A 21,405-nucleotide genomic window follows, 5' to 3' on the forward strand; every position below is an offset into this window, starting at 1 on the left:
AACAGCTGCACGGTTTGCGCATTTTACTCGGGAGAGATTTTCAGTTGCCGGCAGACTTACCGTTTTTTAAATTAAATTTCAGATTCCTTTGTCCGCACCCCCCCCCCCCAATCCACTCACTGTCTTCCGTTCTCTCCTGAGTTGTCTCCTACCCTGAGCTAGCTCAACCTTCTCCTCCCGAGCTCCTCCGCTTCCATCTTTATGTGTTACTCACTCCGTGTGTCATCATCCCTGCTTCCCACTGTAATCAGCTCCTGCCGTTCCTAAAATACCCTTTGTTGTTGTTGTTCAGTCGCACAGTCGAGTCCGACTCTTCGCGACCCCATGGACAATCTCCCGCCAGGCTCTCCTGTCTTCCGCCGTCCTCCGAAGTTGGCTCAATTTCATGTTCGTTGCATCGCTGACACTGTCTAACCATCTCATCCTTTGCCGTCCCCGTCTTCTTTGACCTTCAATCTTTCCCAGCATCAGGGTCTTTTCCAGTGAGTGCTCCCTTCTCATTTGGTGGCCAAAGTATTTGAGCTTCAGTTTCATTATCTGGCCTTCCAGGGAACAGTCAGGGTTGATTTCTTTGAGGATTGACTGATTTGTTCTTCTTGCAGTCCAAGGGACTCTCAAGAGTCTTCTCCAGCACCATAGTTCAAAAGAATCTATTCTTCGGCGCTCGGCCTTCCTTATAGTCCAACTCTCACAGCCATACATGACTACTGGGAATACCATTGCTTTGACCATGCGGACTTTTGTTGGCAGGGTGATGTCTCTACTTTTTATCATGCTGTTTAGGTTCGCCATCGCTTTCCTCCCAAGGAGCAGGCGTCTTTTAATTTCATGGCTGCAGTCACAGTCTGCGGTGATCTGGGATCCCAGGAACGTGAAGTCTGTCACTACTTCCACAGCTTCCCCTTCTATTTGCCAAGGAGTGATGGGGCCGGATGCCATGATCTTAGTTTTTTTGATGTTGAGCTTCAAGCCCACTTTTGCGCTCTCCTCTTTTACTCTGAGCAAGAGGCTCTTTAGATCCTTTTCACTTTCAGCCATTAGAGTGGTATCATCTGCATATCTGAGGTTGTTGATCTTTTCCCCAGCAATCTTAATTCCCGCTTGTGATTCATCCAGGCCAGCATTTCGCATGATGTACTCTGCATATATATTAAATAAGCAAGGCGACAATATACATCCTTGTCGTACTCCTTTTCCTATGCTGAACCAATCAGTTGTTCCATATCCGGTTCTAACTGTCGCTTCTTGGCCCTTATACAGGTTTCTCAAGAGACATGTGAGGTGGTCTGGTACTCCCATCTCTTTAAGGACCTGCCATAGTTTGTTGTGATCCACACAGTCAAAAGCTTTAGCATAGTCAATGAAGCAGAAGTAGATATTTTTCTGGTACTCTCTTGCTTTCTCCATAATCCAGCGAATGTTGGCAATTTGATCTCTAGTTCCTCTACCTCTTCGAAACCCAGCTTGTACTTCTGGTAGTTCTCTATCCACGTACTGTTGAAGCCTAGCTTGTAGGATCTTGAGCATGACCTTGCTAGCGTGTGATATGAGTGCAATTGTGCGATAGTTTGAACATTCCTTGGCATTGCCCTTCTTTGGGATTGGAATGTATACTGACCTTTTCCAATCCTGTGGCCACTGTTGCGTTTTCCAAATTTGCTGGCAAATGGAGTGCAGCACTTTAACAGCATCATCTTCTAAGACTTTGAATAGCTCAGCTGGAATACCATCACCTCCACTAGCTTTGTTGTTAGCAATGCTTTCTAAGGCCCATTTAACTTCACATTCCAGGATGTCTGGCTCGAGGTCAGTGATTATACCGTCGTGGTTGTCAAGGACATCGAGGTCTTTCTTGTATAGTTCTTCTGTGTATTCTTGCCATCTTTTCCTAATCTCTTCTGCTTCTGTTAGGTCCCTACCGTTTTTGTCCTTTATCATGGCCAGCTTTGCATGGAACGCTCCCTTGATTTCTCCAACTTTCTTGAAGAGATCTCTAGTCCTTCCCATTCTATTGTTTTCTTCTATTACTTTGCACTGTTCATTCAGGAAGGCCTCCTTATCTCTCCTTGCTGTTCTCTGGAAATCTGCGTTCAGTTGGGTAAATCTTTCCTTTTCGCCTTTGCCTTTCGCTTTCCTTCTTTCCTCTGCTATTTGTAAAGCCTCATCAGAAAGCCATTTTGCTTTCTTGCATTTCTTTTTCTTTGGTATGGTGGTGATTGCTGCCTCCTGTACAATGTCACGAACCTCCGTCCATAGTTCTTCAGGCACTCTATCTATCAAATCCAGACCCTTGAATCTATTCTTCACCTCTACTGTATATTCATCAGGGATGTGATCTAGGTCAAACCTGAATGGCCTCATGGTTTTCCCGATTTTCTTCAGTTTAAGTCTGAATTTTGCAATGAGTAGCTCATGATCTGAACCACAGTCAGCTCCAGGTCTTGTTTTTACTGACTGGATAGAGCTTCTCCATCTTTGACTGCAAATTATATAGTACCCTTACCCCTCCCCAAGATTTTTTTTTTGCATTCACCTGTCAATTACGACTCCCCTTCACACTTCCGAATACGAGTCATTTCCCCCCACCTTAACTTTTTAAAATCTAGTCTACTAAAAGGCTCTGAGCAAGTATTTGGGGGCCAATCTTGGCTGCAAAGTGAGCTAAAACTATAACGAACCAAGTAAGGACCATTTTTATCCATTAAAGGTAAAAGGTAAAGGTTTCCCTTGCTCGAAAGCCAGTCGAATCTGACTCTAGCAGGCAGTACTCATTTCCGTTTCCAAGCCGAAGGGCCAGCACTGTCTGAAGCCATGTTCCCTCTAAGCTGAGTGAGTGTGAGCTAGCTCACAGTTTTTTAGCCTCTGGCTCACACATTTTTGCCTTAGCTCAGGAAGGACGGCTCCAGAGCAAACTAATTTATGCAGTAATCAAATCACTTGCTCACAACTTTAATGCCAGTAGCTCACAAAGTAGAATTTTTGCTCACAGGACTCCACAGCTTAGAGGAAGCATTGGTCCAAAGACTTCTCCATGGTCATGTGACCAGCATGACTAAATGCCGAGGCGCACGGAACGCTGTTGCCTTCCCACCAAAGCGGTACCTATTTATCTACTTGCAATTTCTTGCTTTCAAACTGCTAGGTTGGCAGGAGCTGGGGCCAGAGACGGGAGTAACATGGCACTAGGGTCTAAAAGGACATAGCAATTATTTCCTTTCAAACTTGGTGTATTTTCCCAATGCTTTGGCAAAGTGCAGAGTTTGCCTGGCGTAGCCCGGTAAAAGATGTGGCTCATGAAATCTTGGACCTCCTTGCAAGAATCGAACAAAAAGAACTCCTGAACCAAAGAAAGTCTCATCGACCCTGCTAGGTATCCAATCTGTGCCTGGAAGGGATGCCAGCCTCCAGGGGGGACCTGGAGACCCCCTGGAATTACAGCTCATCTCTGGACTACAGAGATCAGTTCCCCTGGAGAAAATGGATGCTTTGGGGGAGGGGTGGACCCTATGGCTTTATACCCCACTGAGGTGCCTGTCCTCCCCAGGATCCAACCCGAAATCTCCACGTGTTTCTCAACCTGGAAGACGTTAGAATGTGACCACCCCGCCCACGTGCCTCTCTCCCGGATCCTTGTGCCACGGCAGGAGATTGGTGACGAACTCCGGCTGAGAGATGGAGTTGAAGAGGACGTACGAGGCCGCTGTTTAATCCTAGGAAAGCGTGTTCTCTTTATCTCTTACATTCCTTGGAACTACATGTTTTCAAATGAAGGAGTGATAAACACTGTTCGGGAACTCGTATAACGAGGACTTCTCAGTTTGCTTTGCACACTTTACTGCTCCGTCAGGACGTCTCAAAGAGTAAACATTCCAGGAGCTCGGCCAAAACGGGAGTGACTGCATCAAGATTTTGTATTGTTTTGTATTGTACTCATATTATTTGCTGGCTTCGCTGGCGTTCGTGAGGTGTACTCCATATATAATGAATGAATGCTAGTTAATACAGGAAATTTGTTATAAGGAAATTTGTTATAATAATACAACTAAGTGTGTTAAAGATATGGAAGAGTGGGTTTCTTTGGTGAGCCCTATTTTTCTTATGGTTTCCATCATGGCTGGCACCCTCCTACCCTGCCCGCTTCGGTCTCCTCCAATAACCTGCCCATGAGATGGAAGAACAGTCCAGAGGAGGTTTTTAAGTTAAATTATAGACGCCGTCTGGGGATTGTGAAATTAAGATAAACTGTTTGTTGATTTTAATCTGTATTTTTGTATGTTTTAATCTGTTGTAAATTGCCGAGAGCTCTGTGTACTCAGGGATTGGGCGATTCAGAAATATTATTATTATTATTATTATTATTATTATTATTATTATTATTATTATTATTATTCTGCCCTCCCTGTGCAGCGGGCTTAGAGTGGTGCACAACAGAAGGATTAAAACAAGTCATCAATTTATACATGCAAATAAATGCAAAGGTTTTAAAAACAACAATTAATATACATATATATGGCATCATATTATGAACTTGCACCCCGTTGGTGGCGGAGGAAGGTGAGAAGTAGTCAAGTTGGCCAATTTGCTATTAAAACCCCGTTGCTGTCCTCGGCCACATGCTTGACGGAACATCTCTGCCTTGCAGGCCCTGAGGAACTGTAACAGGTCCCGCGGGGCCCTGATGCCATTCGGCAGAGAGTTCCACCAAGCTGGAGCCAGGACTAAGAAGGCCTTGCCTCTGGCTGAGCACAGCCAGACATTTTTGGGGCCAGGGACTTCCAGCAGATGTTGTTCTCCTGAGCACAATGCTCTCCAGGGGACATACCCAGAGAGGCGGTCCTGCGGGTATGTTGGTCCCTGACCGTTTAGGGCCTTAAAGGTCAAAACCAAAACCTTGAACCTGACCCAGTACTCAATATCATATAGCTTGATTTCTTCAAAATACGTTTTCAATTGCAACACTGTATCTTGTCATGTTTAAACACTTCTACCTGTGCCACTCGAATGAGAGAGAGTGGGAGGGCTTCTAATGTCCTGGCCCCACTGGTGGACCTCCGGATGGCACTGGTATTTCTGGCCACTGTGTGATACAGAGTGTTGGACTGGATGGGCCTTTGGCCTGATCCAACATTGGCATCTCTTATGTTCAAGGCAAGAGATGTTCGGAGGCTGTTTTGCCATTGCCTGCCTCTCCATAGCAACCCCGGAATTCCTCGGGGGGGGGGGGGCCCCCATTCAAACACTAACCAGGACCAACCCTGCTTAGCTTCCGAGATCGGGCTAGACTGAATCATTCAGGTTCGGGCCATAAGGCAATACCCAATTGTATATTTCCATGTAATGAAAGCAGAATTTTTCAGAATTCAGAGGAACAAACAACTGATTCATGGGGAGGGGGGGGGGGAAACCACTGCCAATACTTTGACGAGAGTGCAGAGAATTTTTATTATGTAGTCAGTGTACGGTAGCATTGGTTTTTTTAGGCCAGGATGGAAAATGGCTGCAGCAAAGCCGACTGAAGAAAAAGAAAAGTTTTTCAAAATTCTCCTTCCAACAGGAAAAACAGCCTATTTTTAGATTTCAAACCATTAAACAATCTGAGAGTACTCAGTTGTATATTTCCATGTAATGAAAGCAGCATTATTCTATTTATTTATTTTGCTAGACTTATCATATCCTACCCTCCCCACAATATAGGCTGTGGGCGGGTACCGACATATATGTCTACAATAATGCAGGTTTGCAGTCAAAACAATTCATATTCAGATTTCAGAGGAGCAAACAACGGATTCATGGGGGGGGGGAACCACTGCCAGTACTTGGACGAAAGAGCAGAGGGTTTTTATTACGTCGTCAGTGTACAATAGCGTTGATTCTTTAGCACAGGATTGAAAGTGGCTACGGCAAAGCCGACTGTAGTTTAAAAAGAAAAGTTTTTCAAAATTCTCCTTCCAACAGGAAAAACAGCGTATTTTTAGATTTCAAACCATTAAACAATCTGGAACAGCCCACACGCTGTTTGGAGTGTACTAAATTAGGATGTGTCAGAAATGTAGCCACCTGAGAGCTTGTCTCATCGTATGAGTGGCAAGCTTAAGAGGGCTCTTGATTATTTAAAACAGTTAGGATTAATTATTCTCCGTGGACCCCCTCAGGACATTATTAAACCTGGGTCTGCCTACGGCAAAAAAACTACTAGACACAGTTCGGAGAAAGTACTCATAATTAAGTCTCTAAAGCAAAATAACTTCGGTTAAACGTATGTTATGCATATTCATCACTCAAGCGATGGAAATCCGGAATAGATATGTTATGCTGCAGGAGAGAATCGGAAGAGGCAAGAAGTCACCAATGACTAGTTCGGAACAAAAGAGGTCATCTGAAAAATGCTTAGAAGTATGTTGTACCAAGAAATTTTCAGATTACTCTTCACGGTCACAATGAAAGTGGGAAGTGAGCCTCAACTTTAAAAAAAAACCAACCCATTTTTTAAGGCACTATGTTTAGATATCCAACCCCTCATCATAGAACATAGCTATGTAATGACTCCCAATTTTCGGCATAATGTAATTCCCATTTGAGCAGAACAACCGACACTGACTGCTTGAAATGCAAACGTTCAAGAAATGCCTTCCTACTGAATTACTTTCCTTCTATCCGCAAAACCTGAAATCTTGGACTCTCTTTAGACTTGACTCTTTTGGGATCAGGTTGGGACCCTTGAAAGGGGTTAAATCTGGTTTAATAAGGCCACAGCATTCAAAGAATGATTTTAATGGCATTCAAACACAACTTGGCATTGAGTAGCCCCTGGGCACAGATAAAAAAAATCTACCGGGGGGGGGGGCATGGAGTAAGAGGATACATTTATGCAAACTTGGGGTAACCAGCAGGTTTTGTTTGCACGAAAACAAGAAACTTAAAGAAAAATAATGGGGGAGGTTAACCTAGCCCCCCCCCACTAATGTTTTTCTTTGTGCAAATGTTGACCCCCCCCCAAAAAAAAACAACAGACAGCTTGAGTTACCTAACAATCCAAGATCCCATGATATTTTTAAAAAAGGAAAGGAACAGTTGAGTGGGTAGATTGCCAAACTACAACCGTGGAAGCTTTGTTATGGAGAAATGTTAATGTACTGATTTTGTAATGGGAGAATACCCAGAAAATTCTCTCAAAGAAATGCCTTGCACCAACCCAAGTCCACTGCAAACTAATGGATCTCAGCTGAGACCCACAGCAGTCCCATTTCACTGGGGTAGGTTGTGGTGCTCTAGAAAACTGGGGGAGATACATCAAATGCATCTAACACGGTGGGTTTGCAAAATGAACAACAGGAATCCTGTTTAAAACTCCAACCTCCCCCCCCCCCCAAAAAAAAATACAGTTGTTTGGCAATACTAGCAAAAATCCACCCAATCTGACACTGCTCATATTTGAAGTCTTAAAGAAAATACAATCAAGCCTTGGTACTCTATCAACTGACAGATGTTGTATGGGTTTGTCAACCTGCGTTACCTTTTCACGGGCTCTGTCTGTACCAGCGCTGCATCTATCATGGCTTTCATCCATAACTCCATTTCCTTCGCTGTATCTGTGCAGAAATAATAGGTCCTCATGTTTGGATGAGCTGCCTGATCGGAAATGACACGGTCATTGTGGAAAAACAAGAGTTACAACAATCTATAAGAGAGAGAGAGAGAGGGAGAGAGAGAGAATCAAAGTATGTTACTGGTTCCTTTAATCAGTAAATCAGGGGGCATCGAAATTTATGCATGCTGCCGCTAAAACTCATCACACAGTAACTAATACAATGTTATTCAACATCATGCTCATCTTTTTGTGGCAATTATACTCAGGAAAACACATTAGTATTAAATTTATAAGGCTCGTTGCTTCCCCAGTGCACCTGCTGCGCTTCCAAGTGACTTCTATGAATTACAGAATAAAAATTTGCTATAGGCATCTATGACAATACAGGGTATAAAAATATACTTGCTTGGATATTTATAGTCAGAGCACAACAATGGGTTTTAAATTACGCACTCACCCATTAAAACTTGCAGCGTGGTTTAGCTCGCCCGTCACCAAGAACAGCCCAAAGACGTTCAAATCCGAGAAAAGAAAAGGCAAAGTTAGGCAAGAATGTTTAACCAGAGGAGGCATCTTAATTCGGGGTGCATGAAGCAATAAATCTCGTAGCAAGGATTCAAGGATAAACTTAAGGGTGGTGGTAATTTTTCTGTTCTTGTCCAGATTAGCAAACACTTCCTGCACAGATGTGTTTTGTTAAAAACACCCCAAAGCAAGCAATTTGGGAGTAACCTAACTTCATAAATATAAGAGATAAAGAGGGCAACTGCCCAACTAGAACTGGATAGCAGGAAGTGCCCTGGAATAGAAAAGAGATTGGATTTATACCCCGCCCTTCACTCGGAGTCTCAGAGCAGTTTACAAATTCCCATCCCTTCCCCTCCCCACAACAGACACCCTGTGAGGTAGGTGGGGCTGAGAGAGCTCTGACAGAACTATGGCTTGCCCAAGGTCATCCAGCAGCTGGAAGTGGAGGAGTGGGGAATCAAACCCGGTTCTCCCAGATTAGAGTCCGCGCACTGAACCACTACACCAAACTGGCTCTCAGGGGAGAAAATGGGCCTGCAAAATTCCCTGCTAACCTGGCACCATTTAAACGGCTGAACTGCTCCAGGCAGCAGATGTGGAAGATAGGAAGGAGGAGGGTGCCAAGAGAATTAACAGAATGCTCTGGAGATACTGCAGCACAACTGAACACATAGAACTGCCTGCTAACACGTGTCCCCTTCACTCAGGGAAGGGGAAGCTCCCAGCACTGCAGAGGCTGTATCCGTTCAGAGTGTCATTTTAAAAAAAGAAAACCTCCACAACAAGAAAAAGCAGAAGACACAGCATCTCTTTCATTTGGTAACACAAACGAAGGAAGAAATGTGTGGACACGTTTAGGGCTGCAGTAGTGGGACAAATATTAACAATAATTGTGAACTGAGGCAGATCATGAGAGGGAGGGCAGGAAGGGTTGCCTCAGTGCTTCGTTCTTGTGGCCCTTTCTTACACACCCAGGGAAATGCTGATCACCACTTTGGGGTCAGGAAGCAGTTTTTCTCCAGGCCAGTTTGGCTGGAGATTCTGGAGTTTCTTTTTGTCATCTTCTGGGTGTGGAACAGTGGTCACTGTGTGTGGGGGAGGTATTTATGAATTTCCTGCATTGTGCAGAGGGTTGGCCTAGATGATCCTGGAGGTACCTTCCAACTCTATCTATATATCTAATAGCCAAGTTGCCCCCTCCGTGCAGATATCTAAATCCGCACATCGGGGGCACTTGGGGGGCAGGGAGATTTTCCTGCACACTTGGAGCAGTTTCCAGGTGTTCAGAAAAATCTAAAAAGTTGGAAAAAATATACGGGGGATACTTAAATCCCCCCAAAAGTAAAAGAGCATTCCCTGCGCAAGCACAGAGAACGCTCTGGCCGTTGGGGGGGAGACTCGGTGAGCCTGGCGGCTGGGAGCCACTCAGACTGCGCTGCTGGAGTCAGGGGGAAGGCTCGGTGGGCCCGTGCAGCTCGCTGCCGGGGCGAGGAAGGCGGAGAAGTATTGGCGGGCCTGTCAGCTGGGAGCCATGTGGGCCTCGCTGTTGGTGTGGCGGGGGGAACGGGGGAGAAGGCTCACCTGTGGCTGCTTCCTCCTCCTCCTCCACGTGGAGCTCCCCCCCCCCGCGAGTATCGCGGGTCCCCTCTTCTTGTGATTCTATAATAATCCAGCACAGGTAAAGTTGCCAGCTCTAGGTGGGGAAATACCTGGAAATTTTGGGGGCGGAGCCTGGGGAGGCCAGGGTTTGAGGAGGCGAGGAATTTCCACAAGGTATAATGTCATTGAGTCCACCCTCCAAAGCAGCCATTATCTCTACGGGAACTGATGTCTGTCATTTGGAGATGAACTGTAATAGTGGGAGATCTCCAGGCCCCACCGGGAGGCTGGCAACCTTATACAAAAGCGCCTTCTTGACCCACACAGAGTAAAGGAACTGCTTATTCCCAACTCCAAAAAAAATCACAGACTCTGAAACACAGAATCTTTAAACAGAGGCTGTAGAAGATGCAACCAGTGTTCACGGCAGCACACTAACACCATTACAAACTGCCTCTTCAAGGGATGGAATTCACCTGATGAGGGTTTTTGAACAGCCACACTATGAATTTTAAAGGAAATACATTACAGAGGGAGTTTCTGACTTCCCAAAACCGACTGACCCTCCCCAGTCCCAAGGATGCCAAGCTGGCCATAACCAGGGTCAGGGCTTTCTCGGTGGCGGCTCCTATCTAGTAGAATGAGCTCCCCGAAGAGGCCGCTATAGCAGAGCCTGGCCCGTGGTCTTAACATCTAATTGACTATGAGCAGAAACATCGCGGAACATCTGGGCAGTGGAAATTTATTCCTGTAATATACCATCTAGATTAATTCAATCAGCCGCCAGCACTTTGTATTATAATGTTTTATTGTATGGTCAAATACTGTGTATTTTAATGTATTTATGTTTTTATGGACGCCGCCCTGAGCCCGCTTGCGGGGAGGGCGGGGTATAAGTTTGATAAATAAATAAATAAATAAATTAGGGCCCTGCGGGACTTCATGCAGTTCTGCAGGTCCTGCAAGACGGAGCTCTTCCACCAGGCCTTCATCTAGGAGCCGCCCCCGAAGACATCAGAACAGCCTGTGCCAGCTGCACAAAGATCAGATCTACAGGCTGACCCGCCAGGATGGAGTACCGAAGGCCGCCTACCACCTTTTAATTCAGTTAGCCATCTGATAATTTCTTAGTATTATAATGTTAGCACCTTTTACAGTTGAACTGTTTTACGCGGTTTTAGGATTATTTAAATTGTCTCTTTGTTGTTTTATTCCTTTTGTAAGCCGCCCTGAGCCGGCTTTGGCTGGGTGGGCAGGGTATACATTTGATAATAAATAATATTTATTTATTTATTAGATTTATATCCCGCCCTCCCCAAACGGGCTCAGGGCGGCTAACAAAGAGGCATATGCCATGGCTGAACAACGAAAAACAGAATAAAACAGTCATCATAAACAAAGTGCTGGTGCTCTAGGTGTTAATTCTTATCAGTCCAAGATGGGGTTGCGTTGACCAACCTAACTCGTCAGCATAAGTTCCGGACAATGCTATTATGACCACTCATGACATATTATGTGTGCGCACACAATTACGGCTTCCGGATGAACCAAAGACAACAGTCCTGAGAGGGCTCTTTTTGTAGAAAAAGCCCAGCAGGAACTCATTAGCATAATAGGCCACACCCAACAGCAGGAACTCATTAGCATATTGGGCCACACCCCTGACAGCACAGCTCATTAGCACATTAGGCCGCACCCACATGTTACCAGAAGTGTGGTCATCCAGCCACACCCACCACCTTTTGCTCCTTATTCTGTTTACCTTGTTTGTTGTCAAAACCCAGGGCCTTTTTTTGTAGCAGGGACTCCTTTGCATGTTAGGCCACACACCCCTAATGTAGCCAATCCTAATGAGTTCGTGCTGTTGGGTGTGGCCTATCATGCTAATGAGTTCCTGCTGGGCATGACCAACTTGGGAGCCAGCCGGAACTCCGTTCCTGTGCATTCCTGCCCAAGAATCACCCTAAGTCCTGAGGATCCTCACCTTAAAGGCGTACTTGCGGTTGATGTGGTCCTCAGAAGAAAGCATGGCTACCTGGAAGCTGGGGAGAAGGATGCTTCCCAAGATCCCTTCTTCTTTTTCATCTGGGAAAGTCATAAAAACGATCGATTAAATGGCAGTATTTTCACTCAAGCGTCAGAACACGCAAAAACAAACATTTACACGCCTAAAAAGATAAACGGATTTTAATGCACTTCTACGTTCCAGCGATTTCATCATTTCAGTAACACTGTTTCCACATCGAGTGGTTTCACGACAAATTCTGAGGGTGTGTTGTCGAAGGTTTTCACGGCCCGAGTTCATTACAGCTGTTGTAGATTTTCCGGGCTGTATGGCCGTGGTCTTGGCATTGGGGTACCTGACGTTTCGCCAGCAGCTGTGACTGGCATCCTCACAGGTATAACGCAGAAAGACGGAGTACTCTCTGTGTCAATGCGAGAAGGAAAATGGTAGGTAGGTAATTTATATCTACTCAGGAAGGTGGGGTAGGGCTGAGTCATTATCTTGTAGGAGTTTCCCAGGCTGTGAAACATGCTAATGGAGGAGCTTTCCTGAGGAGGTTCTTTTGCATATGGATTGGCTGTTGAAATTATAACCTTATCTGTAGTGCTGTTGTAGAATGAAGAGAATTTTGTGTTTTTCAGGACAGGAAACCATGCCCTATTTATTTTTAAACTCTCTTCTTTCCTGTTGAAATTGTGTTTATATTTATGAATTTCAATGGCTTCCCCGTGTATTCTGACATGGTAAGAGACCAACATGATGTACCTGGAGCTATCGGATGTGCTACATACATTCCAAATTCAAGTCCAGTAGAAACCTGGAGACCAATATGATGTATCTGGACTAAGCAGATGTGCTACATACGTTCTAAGTTCAAGTCCAGTAGAACCTCAGAGACCAACATGATGTACCTGGAGCAGGGGTGGCCAAACTGCAGCTCGGGAGCCATATGTGGCTCTTCCACACAGTCTTATTTAATGTTAATAAAAAGCAAATTTGCATATTTTAAAATAAAAATGTGTGTAATATTTGTTCATGTCTTGCGACTCTCAAACATATGACGTTTGTTCTATGTGGCTGTTACGTTAAGCAAGTTTGGCCACCCCTGACCTGGAGCAATAAGATGTGCTTCGTACATTCTAAGTTCAAGTCCAGTAGAACCTTAGAGACCAACATGATCTGCCTGGAGCAATCAGATGTGCTATATATATTCTAAGTTCAAGTCCAGTAGCATCTTAGAGACCAACATGATCTGCCTGGAGCAATCAGATGTGCTATATATATTCTAAGTTCAAGTCCAGTAGCATCTTAGAGACCAACATGATCTGCCTGGAGCAATCAGATGTGCTATATATATTCTAAGTTCAAGTCCAGTAGCATCTTAGAGACCAACATGATCTGCCTGGAGCAATCAGATGTGCTATATATATTCTAAGTTCAAGTCCAGTAGCATCTTAGAGACCAACATGATCTGCCTGGAGCAATCAGATGTGCTATATATATTCTAAGTTCAAGTCCAGTAGCATCTTAGAGACCAACATGATCTGCCTGGAGCAATCAGATGTGCTATATATATTCTAAGTTCAAGTCCAGTAGCATCTTAGAGACCAACATGATCTGCCTGGAGCAATCAGATGTGCTATATATATTCTAAGTTCAAGTCCAGTAGCATCTTAGAGACCAACATGATCTGCCTGGAGCAATCAGATGTGCTATATATATTCTAAGTTCAAGTCCAGTAGCATCTTAGAGACCAACATGATCTGCCTGGAGCAATCAGATGTGCTATATATATTCTAAGTTCAAGTCCAGTAGCATCTTAGAGACCAACATGATCTGCCTGGAGCAATCAGATGTGCTATATATATTCTAAGTTCAAGTCCAGTAGCATCTTAGAGACCAACATGATCTGCCTGGAGCAATCAGATGTGCTATATATATTCTAAGTTCAAGTCCAGTAGCATCTTAGAGACCAACATGATCTGCCTGGAGCAATCAGATGTGCTATATATATTCTAAGTTCAAGTCCAGTAGCATCTTAGAGACCAACATGATCTGCCTGGAGCAATCAGATGTGCTATATATATTCTAAGTTCAAGTCCAGTAGCATCTTAGAGACCAACATGATCTGCCTGGAGCAATCAGATGTGCTATATATATTCTAAGTTCAAGTCCAGTAGCATCTTAGAGACCAACATGATCTGCCTGGAGCAATCAGATGTGCTATATATATTCTAAGTTCAAGTCCAGTAGCATCTTAGAGACCAACATGATCTGCCTGGAGCAATCAGATGTGCTATATATATTCTAAGTTCAAGTCCAGTAGCATCTTAGAGACCAACATGATCTGCCTGGAGCAATCAGATGTGCTATATATATTCTAAGTTCAAGTCCAGTAGCATCTTAGAGACCAACATGATCTGCCTGGAGCAATCAGATGTGCTATATATATTCTAAGTTCAAGTCCAGTAGCATCTTAGAGACCAACATGATCTGCCTGGAGCAATCAGATGTGCTATATATATTCTAAGTTCAAGTCCAGTAGCATCTTAGAGACCAACATGATCTGCCTGGAGCAATCAGATGTGCTATATATATTCTAAGTTCAAGTCCAGTAGCATCTTAGAGACCAACATGATCTGCCTGGAGCAATCAGATGTGCTATATATATTCTAAGTTCAAGTCCAGTAGCATCTTAGAGACCAACATGATCTGCCTGGAGCAATCAGATGTGCTATATATATTCTAAGTTCAAGTCCAGTAGCATCTTAGAGACCAACATGATCTGCCTGGAGCAATCAGATGTGCTATATATATTCTAAGTTCAAGTCCAGTAGCATCTTAGAGACCAACATGATCTGCCTGGAGCAATCAGATGTGCTATATATATTCTAAGTTCAAGTCCAGTAGCATCTTAGAGACCAACATGATCTGCCTGGAGCAATCAGATGTGCTATATATATTCTAAGTTCAAGTCCAGTAGCATCTTAGAGACCAACATGATCTGCCTGGAGCAAACAGATGTGCTACATATATTCTAAGTTCAAGTCCAGTAGAACCTCAGAGACCAACATGATGCACCTGGAGCAATCAGATGTGCTATGTACATTCTAAGTTCAAGTCCAGTAGAACCTTAGAGAACAACATGATTTTTGGGGTTCAAACCCTGAAAATCGTGTGGATCTCGAAGGTGCTACTGGACTTGAACCCAGCTCTTCCACTGTAGACCAACACGGCTGCCCTCTGAAACCAAGCCTCACTGACTATCCCAAGAACTTGCACCATAAAAGAACATCAACAGCCTCTGGGAACTCAAGACTCTCTGGGATTCTCTTCTTGCAAACCCTGCAGGAGGTATCCCAGCAGACAGTGACAGCATTATCAACTGCATCCCCTGACCAGCAAAAACTATTCTAAGCAGCAAATATTACGGAGTATTTCATCTGCCTCCAGAACAACTGAATTAAAACTGGGTATTACAGTCCATCACTGGAATGGGAAAAGGAGGACTTTAATCCTGTTTTGACTCTACCTCGAGGCGGCATTCGCTGTGGAGTGGCTAATGCCTCTTCGGGAAAGGCACTCTGCAGTGCACGAAAGTGCAGGTGCAATTTGCAGTTCACGTCCCTGCCGAACACCCCCGTGTGAGCATTGCAATCTCCACCAGGCAATAGATGCCTGGCCCCGAACACACAGGGATACTGAATATTCAGGTGGCATCCCTTTACATCTGCCTTTAATGGCGACAACAAAATAAAATGATGCCGTTTCTCCTGAGACAGCATACACCCTGTGAGGCAGACGATCATAAAAAAGGGCCATGTCATTAATGCCCAAGCATATTTCATCTGGGTTATAGGGAGTGCAAGCAATTCTCAAGCCTAGCACAGTTGTTTGGGGTGCAAAAACTGTAATGTACGCGGGCCTTTCGGCATTCTAATGCTGGGGGTGAGTGAGGAGGAAATGGGACTGTCCAAGCAGCAGGTGAAATACTACACTGGTCGAACACGGCAGCGTTTATCTTCCAGCTTTCTTGCTACGATGCCTCTAATTAGTTCCTCCAGCACAGTTGTTCTAATATATTTCAAACCTGACACTTTGATTCAAGCGGCATCCGAAGGTAGCCGAACCATATGGGAAATGCAAGAAAGGCTCAGACTATAAGAAACATAACACGTTTGAGGTTTCTGGGCACAATTCAACAATCCTGTGCAGGTCCCTGTGAAATTGCGTGCGTGTAAGGAAGGACCAGTACACAGAAATGCAGCAGAAATGCTAACAGCAATTATAAATTACATCTCCCCCCCCCCCCCCAACACCACCCCCCTTGGGGGGTAGGTGCGGGATTTCAGCGCAGGAGTGCAAAGAATCGGAGATTTAACACAATTCGTTTGGTTCTCGCTACGCCCAAGGGCACCTGCAAGTGTAAACAGGACATCTGCCCTGGGGAGGAGAAAGATCTGAAAGAGAACATTGCTGGCTGCCAGCGCCACCCCTGGGAACGGAGAGGGTAGGAGGAAGAGGCAGATGGGAGTCCAGAGCAGATCCAAAACCAAGGAACCGCAGGGCTCGATGCAGGGGTGACACCGGCTCCTTAAAAGCCAAGGTTTACCAGTAAGGAGCAGTGCTCCCTCTAAGCTGTGAAGTCTGGTGAGCAAAAATTCTACTTTGTGAGCTACGGGCATGAAAGCTGTGAGTGAGCGATTTGGCTGCTGCATAAATTAGTTTGCTCTGGAGCCGTCCTTCCGGAGCCAAGACAAAAATGTGTGAGCCGGAGGCTAAAGAACTGTGAGCTAGCTCACACCAACTCAGCTTAGAGGGAGCACTGGTTAGGAGTCAGCATCAGGCTGGAATGCTTCCTCCTCTTTTCTGTGCTGCCATTTAGAACATGGAAGCTGTCTATTTGTATTTTTACATGGCAAAAACTGTTTTTTTAAAAGAAGAAAATGAAGGAAGGTCCCTGAGCCTGCTTTGGCAGGGAGGGTGGGGTATAAATCAATCAATCAATCAATCAATATACAAAACAGGAAAAACTCACTATAAAACCGACATCAGTTTAACAAATAATAACCTAGCACAGACAAAAAGACCAACGGAAGATAAAATAGTTTAAAGTCTCGCATTGGCTGGGTCTTTAATGCTGGTTGTTAATTAATATCTTTTAAATGTTTTATTTCACACGCCGCCTTAGGCAGGGTCATGGAAAGGCAGAATAATTTTTCCCCACACAAGTAAAATATATAACACTAGCAGTAGTAGCAACAACAAGAATCAGCACAGGCAGTGAGGACGACAGCAAAAATGACAAACACAATACTATACACACAGCTCTGCAAGCGCTTGGGCAATCACGAAGGTCTTTTGTCTGGTGCTGAAAGACTTTAAGTTGAGTGCCAGCAGTGGGTTACTAGAAGACACTAAATACAACGGGACCACGGAGATACTAAGTACACTGACAAAAACAAAATACACTGTGGAGAGAATGGAGAGCCAGTTTTGTGTAGTGGTTAAGTGCACAGACTCTAATCTGGGAGAATGAGTTTGATTCCCCACTCCTCCACTTGCAACTGCTGGATGACCTTGGGCAAGCCATAGTTTTGTCAGAGCTGTTCTCTCAAGGACAATTCTCAGAAGACCTCTCTCAGCCCCACCTACCTCACAGGGTGTCTATTGTGGGGAGGGGAGGGGAAAGGAGTTTGTAAGCTGCTCTGAGACTCCGAATGAAGGGCGGGGTATAAATCTAATCTCCTCCTTCTCCTCAAGGTCAAATAGCACTAAAGTTCCACTTAAAGGCATATGTCTCAAACATAATAAATGAGAAAATCATGCGTGGAGATTAAACTGTAAATCTTTTAGTATGATCCACATATACTTATTGCTTATTTAAGCACAAAGGCTATGAAACAAATACACAAGTACGAAGAAACCTCTCTAAAGCGAGACCAGGAAATGGGCTGTATACAGTCCTAGAAAACACTGTAATGTTCTTTGTTGTTTCTTAATTTCCAATCTTTCAGGTCTGCAGGGAGGCTGAGAAAACAGGCTTACGGCAAGGAGTGTAACAAGCCCATGCGGGAGTATGATAAGGCATGCAAAATAGGTAAACTGTGTGGTTCCATAAGAATATATTGGCTCTGAAGAAGTAGAATCGAAACTCTCTCGGCCGACAAGAGACGTCCGCAATCCATTCTCTCAATGGTGCGCTTTGTTTTTGTCAGTGGGTTTCTAGAAGGGCGTTCCATATAAAAGGCACCACAGAGTTGCCCCTTCCTTTTGCAGCCTCGCTGCTGCACTTTTAACTAAGCGGAGTCTCCAGACCATCTTAGAAAGGGAGCCCCGCATAAAGCACACTGAAGTATTCTTTAGTAATATGATTTGGAAGTGACCAATGCATGGACAACAATAGCCAGATCATACTCCTTGAGGAAGGGTAACTCCAATAAGGCCAATGAAAGGCCCCACATGCCTGCAGCTCCAAGCTGGAAGCGCAGAACCCCAGTTCAAAATCTGCCGAATCCCAATTCCTTGAGTCAGTTTGGTGTACTGGTTAAGTGCATGGACTCTAATCTGGGAGAACCAGGTTTGATTCCGCACTCCTCCACTTGCACCTGCTGGATGACCTTGGGCAAGCCGTAGTTCTGGCACAGCTGTCCTTGAAAAAGAGCAGTTTCTCTCAGAGCTCTCTCAGCCCCACCCACCTCACAGGGTGTCTGTTGAGGGGAGGGGAAGGGAAAGGAGTTTGTAAGCCGCTCTGAGACTCCGAGTGAAGGGCAGGGTTTAAATCCAATCTCTTCTTCTCTTCTTCTACTTGACTGGTACGGCTTCCAACCAACACCACAGTGTCCTTATTTCCATTCACTCAGTCTATTTCTTCCTCCAGACACCATGCTCAGGACATAGAGAGTCACGCCTAACTGATGAAGATGAGTAGCAGCAAGCTAACAGCATCTCTCTCCATAGGACTTTGCCCAGGGGTTCCAGCACAGGGGGAGACAAGGGTACCTTGTAAGACGAAGGGCCTTTTTTTCTGGGGGAATGCACCAGAACAGAGTTTGGGAACCTCTTCGACAAAAGTCTTTTAAAAATGTTTTAAAAGTTTTCAGTGTACGGATTGGAAAATTCCTCTCCCTCAAGAGTTCCAGCACCTCCCCCCCCAAAAAAAAAGCCCTGCAGCAGAGGTTCCCCAGCATCAGTGTTTGAAGCTAAGCCAGATAGGAATGCAACCAAAGAAGCAGAGCCAGGGCTCATTTCCTGCGGGAGCGCACAGGAGCGGAGCTCCGGCAGTAAGGAGCCCAGGCACATCCATCAGGCACATGCAACAAGCCCCGCCCCCTGCTCCCAGCGGTCCTCAGTCAGAGCAAGAAGCAGCCAGGTAAGTTGCAGAACCCCCCCCCCAGCCCCCCGGACCAAAACAGTCCAGTGGCACCTTTATGACCAAGTTTTACTCAGGTGCAAGCTCTCCCTCCTCTGCGAGGACAGATCTGCGCATTCTCCCCCCCAATAGCTAGCAATCCAAAACTGTCCAGTGAAGCCTGAGCGGTGGGTGTTGCCTTCTGACACACTTACAGTGATGTCAGGGGGTGTGGCATATGCAAACAAGTTATGCTAATAAGTTATGCTAATGAGCTCCTGCACATCTTTTTCTACGAAATGACCCCTGAACAGAGCCAGTTGGTCCTGGAGGTATATGATCCTGGAAGTTACAAAGACGTTCAGGAGAACCAACAAGGATATGCTTCCGTTGTCCCCTCTCTTTCAGCAAGCTATATCCATCAGGGCAATCAAACGATCCGCCTTGCACAAAACCAGATCGTAAGGCAGACTTAAAATGGGCCTAGCTAATGAGTCTCATTGGGGCTTTTTTGTTTGTTTTTTTAATGGAAAAAGAGGTGCCAGAACTCTCAAGGGGGAAATGAAGTTTTCAATCTGTATACTGAAAACTCATGAACTTTTAAACGTTTTTAAAAATAACTTTGTTGAAGAGATTCCGGAACTCTGTTCCGGCATGTCCTCCTAGAAAAAAAAAGCCCTGAGTCTCACTGTTAAATGCCCAGAGTTATACTCAGGGGTCATTTCTTGCAGGAGCGCACAGGAGCGGAGCCCCGCCCCCTGCTCCCAGCAGCCCTCAGTCAGAGCAAGAAGCAGCCAGGTAAGTTGCAGAGGCCGAACACCCGACGCCGCAGCCCAGACGCGAGGCACCTTTAAGACCAAGTTTTACTCAGGTGCAAGCTCTCCCTCCTCTGTGAGGACAGATCTCCATGTCCCCCCCCAATAGCTAGCAATCTAAAACAGTCCAGTGGCGTCTGAGCGGTGGGTGTTGTCTTCTGACACACTTCCGGTGATGCCAGGGGGTGTGGCATATGCAAATAAGTTATGCTAGTGAGTTATGCTAATGAGCTCCTGCACCTCTTTTTCTACGGAATGACCCCTGGTTATATTACCACCTTCTCCTTGAGCACCTTACCCCCCCCCCCCAAAAAAAGGAGATGTTAACAGGTTATCAACCAACCAGTCACAAGGATTGGCTCTTCAAGACAAATAGTACAACCGGAACATCACCAACCTGCAGCTGTGCCTTAATGCGACTTATGCCAGAGATGGATATTAGCAAGTTCTAAACAAGTTCTCCTGTAATTAGAGTTTGCAAACACAGGCTGCATTGCTACAAATCTGCATTGGTAGAGGAACTGCAGTTAGCTTTGAGCAGTGTATGTGCAACAATAAAACACAGTCTGAAACAAGGGAAGGGGGGCAGTAAACACACTCCCCTAAGGCTGACGGATGATTTGCATGAATTTTGCATGAATTTGCATGAATCCATGCACTGCAGTGTTTATTTATTTTCTGCTTTTCTCCCCAGTTGGGACTTAGAGTGGCTTAGAACACCCTTCTCCCCTCTTCCGTTCTCCTACAACACCCCTGTGAGGTAGGCCAGGCTGACAGCGTGTGACGGGCCAAGGTCACCCGGCGAGTTTGCATGGCAGAAGTGGGGATTCGAACTCGGGTCTCCAAGGAGCCTAGTGTGACACTCTATCCACTATGCCACACTGGCTCTCTTATGGTTTGCATGGTACCAGCATTATGTCTACACCATCCCAAGCCAAGTCACTTGTCGAGGTGAGGAAATTCTCACCTTGAGTATACCTCATGTTGCTTATTCCATGCAAACTGCAAAGCAACCTGAGCTTTCAAAGTCAACACAAATATTATGTCTCTTGATAACCGGGCATCTCCACAATTACTAAATTAAGTCAGGCACAAGAGAGGAACAAACACTGAAATCTCAGAGGAAAATTTACGGCCATTAACACTCGCATCCATCCCCAAGCATTTGAAAGTACCGGAAAAAGCCTTGCAGGACACGCAGCTGCTGTTTTGCAGAACCAGAATGGATATTACTCAGCGCTAGGAGCAATACATCTTGCGAGTTACTCAAACGTGGCAGTCCCCCATGCGCGTTTTGATGCCCGGAAGCGATGTCGGTCAGATGTCTACAAATTAACTGCGGTTACTGCCAAATGCTCTCCGCAGGAAGTGCAGCAAGTACCAGAAAGCCTTGTCATCCACCTACCACTTAACCGTGTGCCGCGCAAAAGGTTGATCCCCGCTTTGCGGCAGATGAGGTCAATGCTGCAAGTAACCAAAAGTGTGGAGGGCAGATTCATGTGCCGGATCGACAAGCCAA

The 21,405-nt window shown here is 45.3% G+C and overlaps 1 protein-coding gene across 1 annotated transcript in view; it reads right to left on the reverse strand.

The window, feature by feature from the left end:
* The window catches only part of PLEKHA5 (pleckstrin homology domain containing A5), a 357,622-nt gene that overhangs the window by 73,458 nt on the left and 262,759 nt on the right, over positions 1-21,405 (reverse strand). The window contains exons 8-9 of the mRNA XM_015421329.1: positions 11,700-11,800; positions 7,514-7,629 (exon numbers count right to left, since the gene is read on the reverse strand). Of these exons, the coding sequence (XP_015276815.1) occupies positions 7,514-7,629; positions 11,700-11,800 (217 nt within the window). The remainder of the gene's footprint in view (positions 1-7,513; positions 7,630-11,699; positions 11,801-21,405) is intronic.

This window comes from Gekko japonicus, unplaced genomic scaffold, assembly GCF_001447785.1.
Source record: "Gekko japonicus isolate JY-2015 unplaced genomic scaffold, Gekko_japonicus_V1.1 scaffold473, whole genome shotgun sequence".
NCBI lineage: Eukaryota > Metazoa > Chordata > Lepidosauria > Squamata > Gekkonidae > Gekko > Gekko japonicus.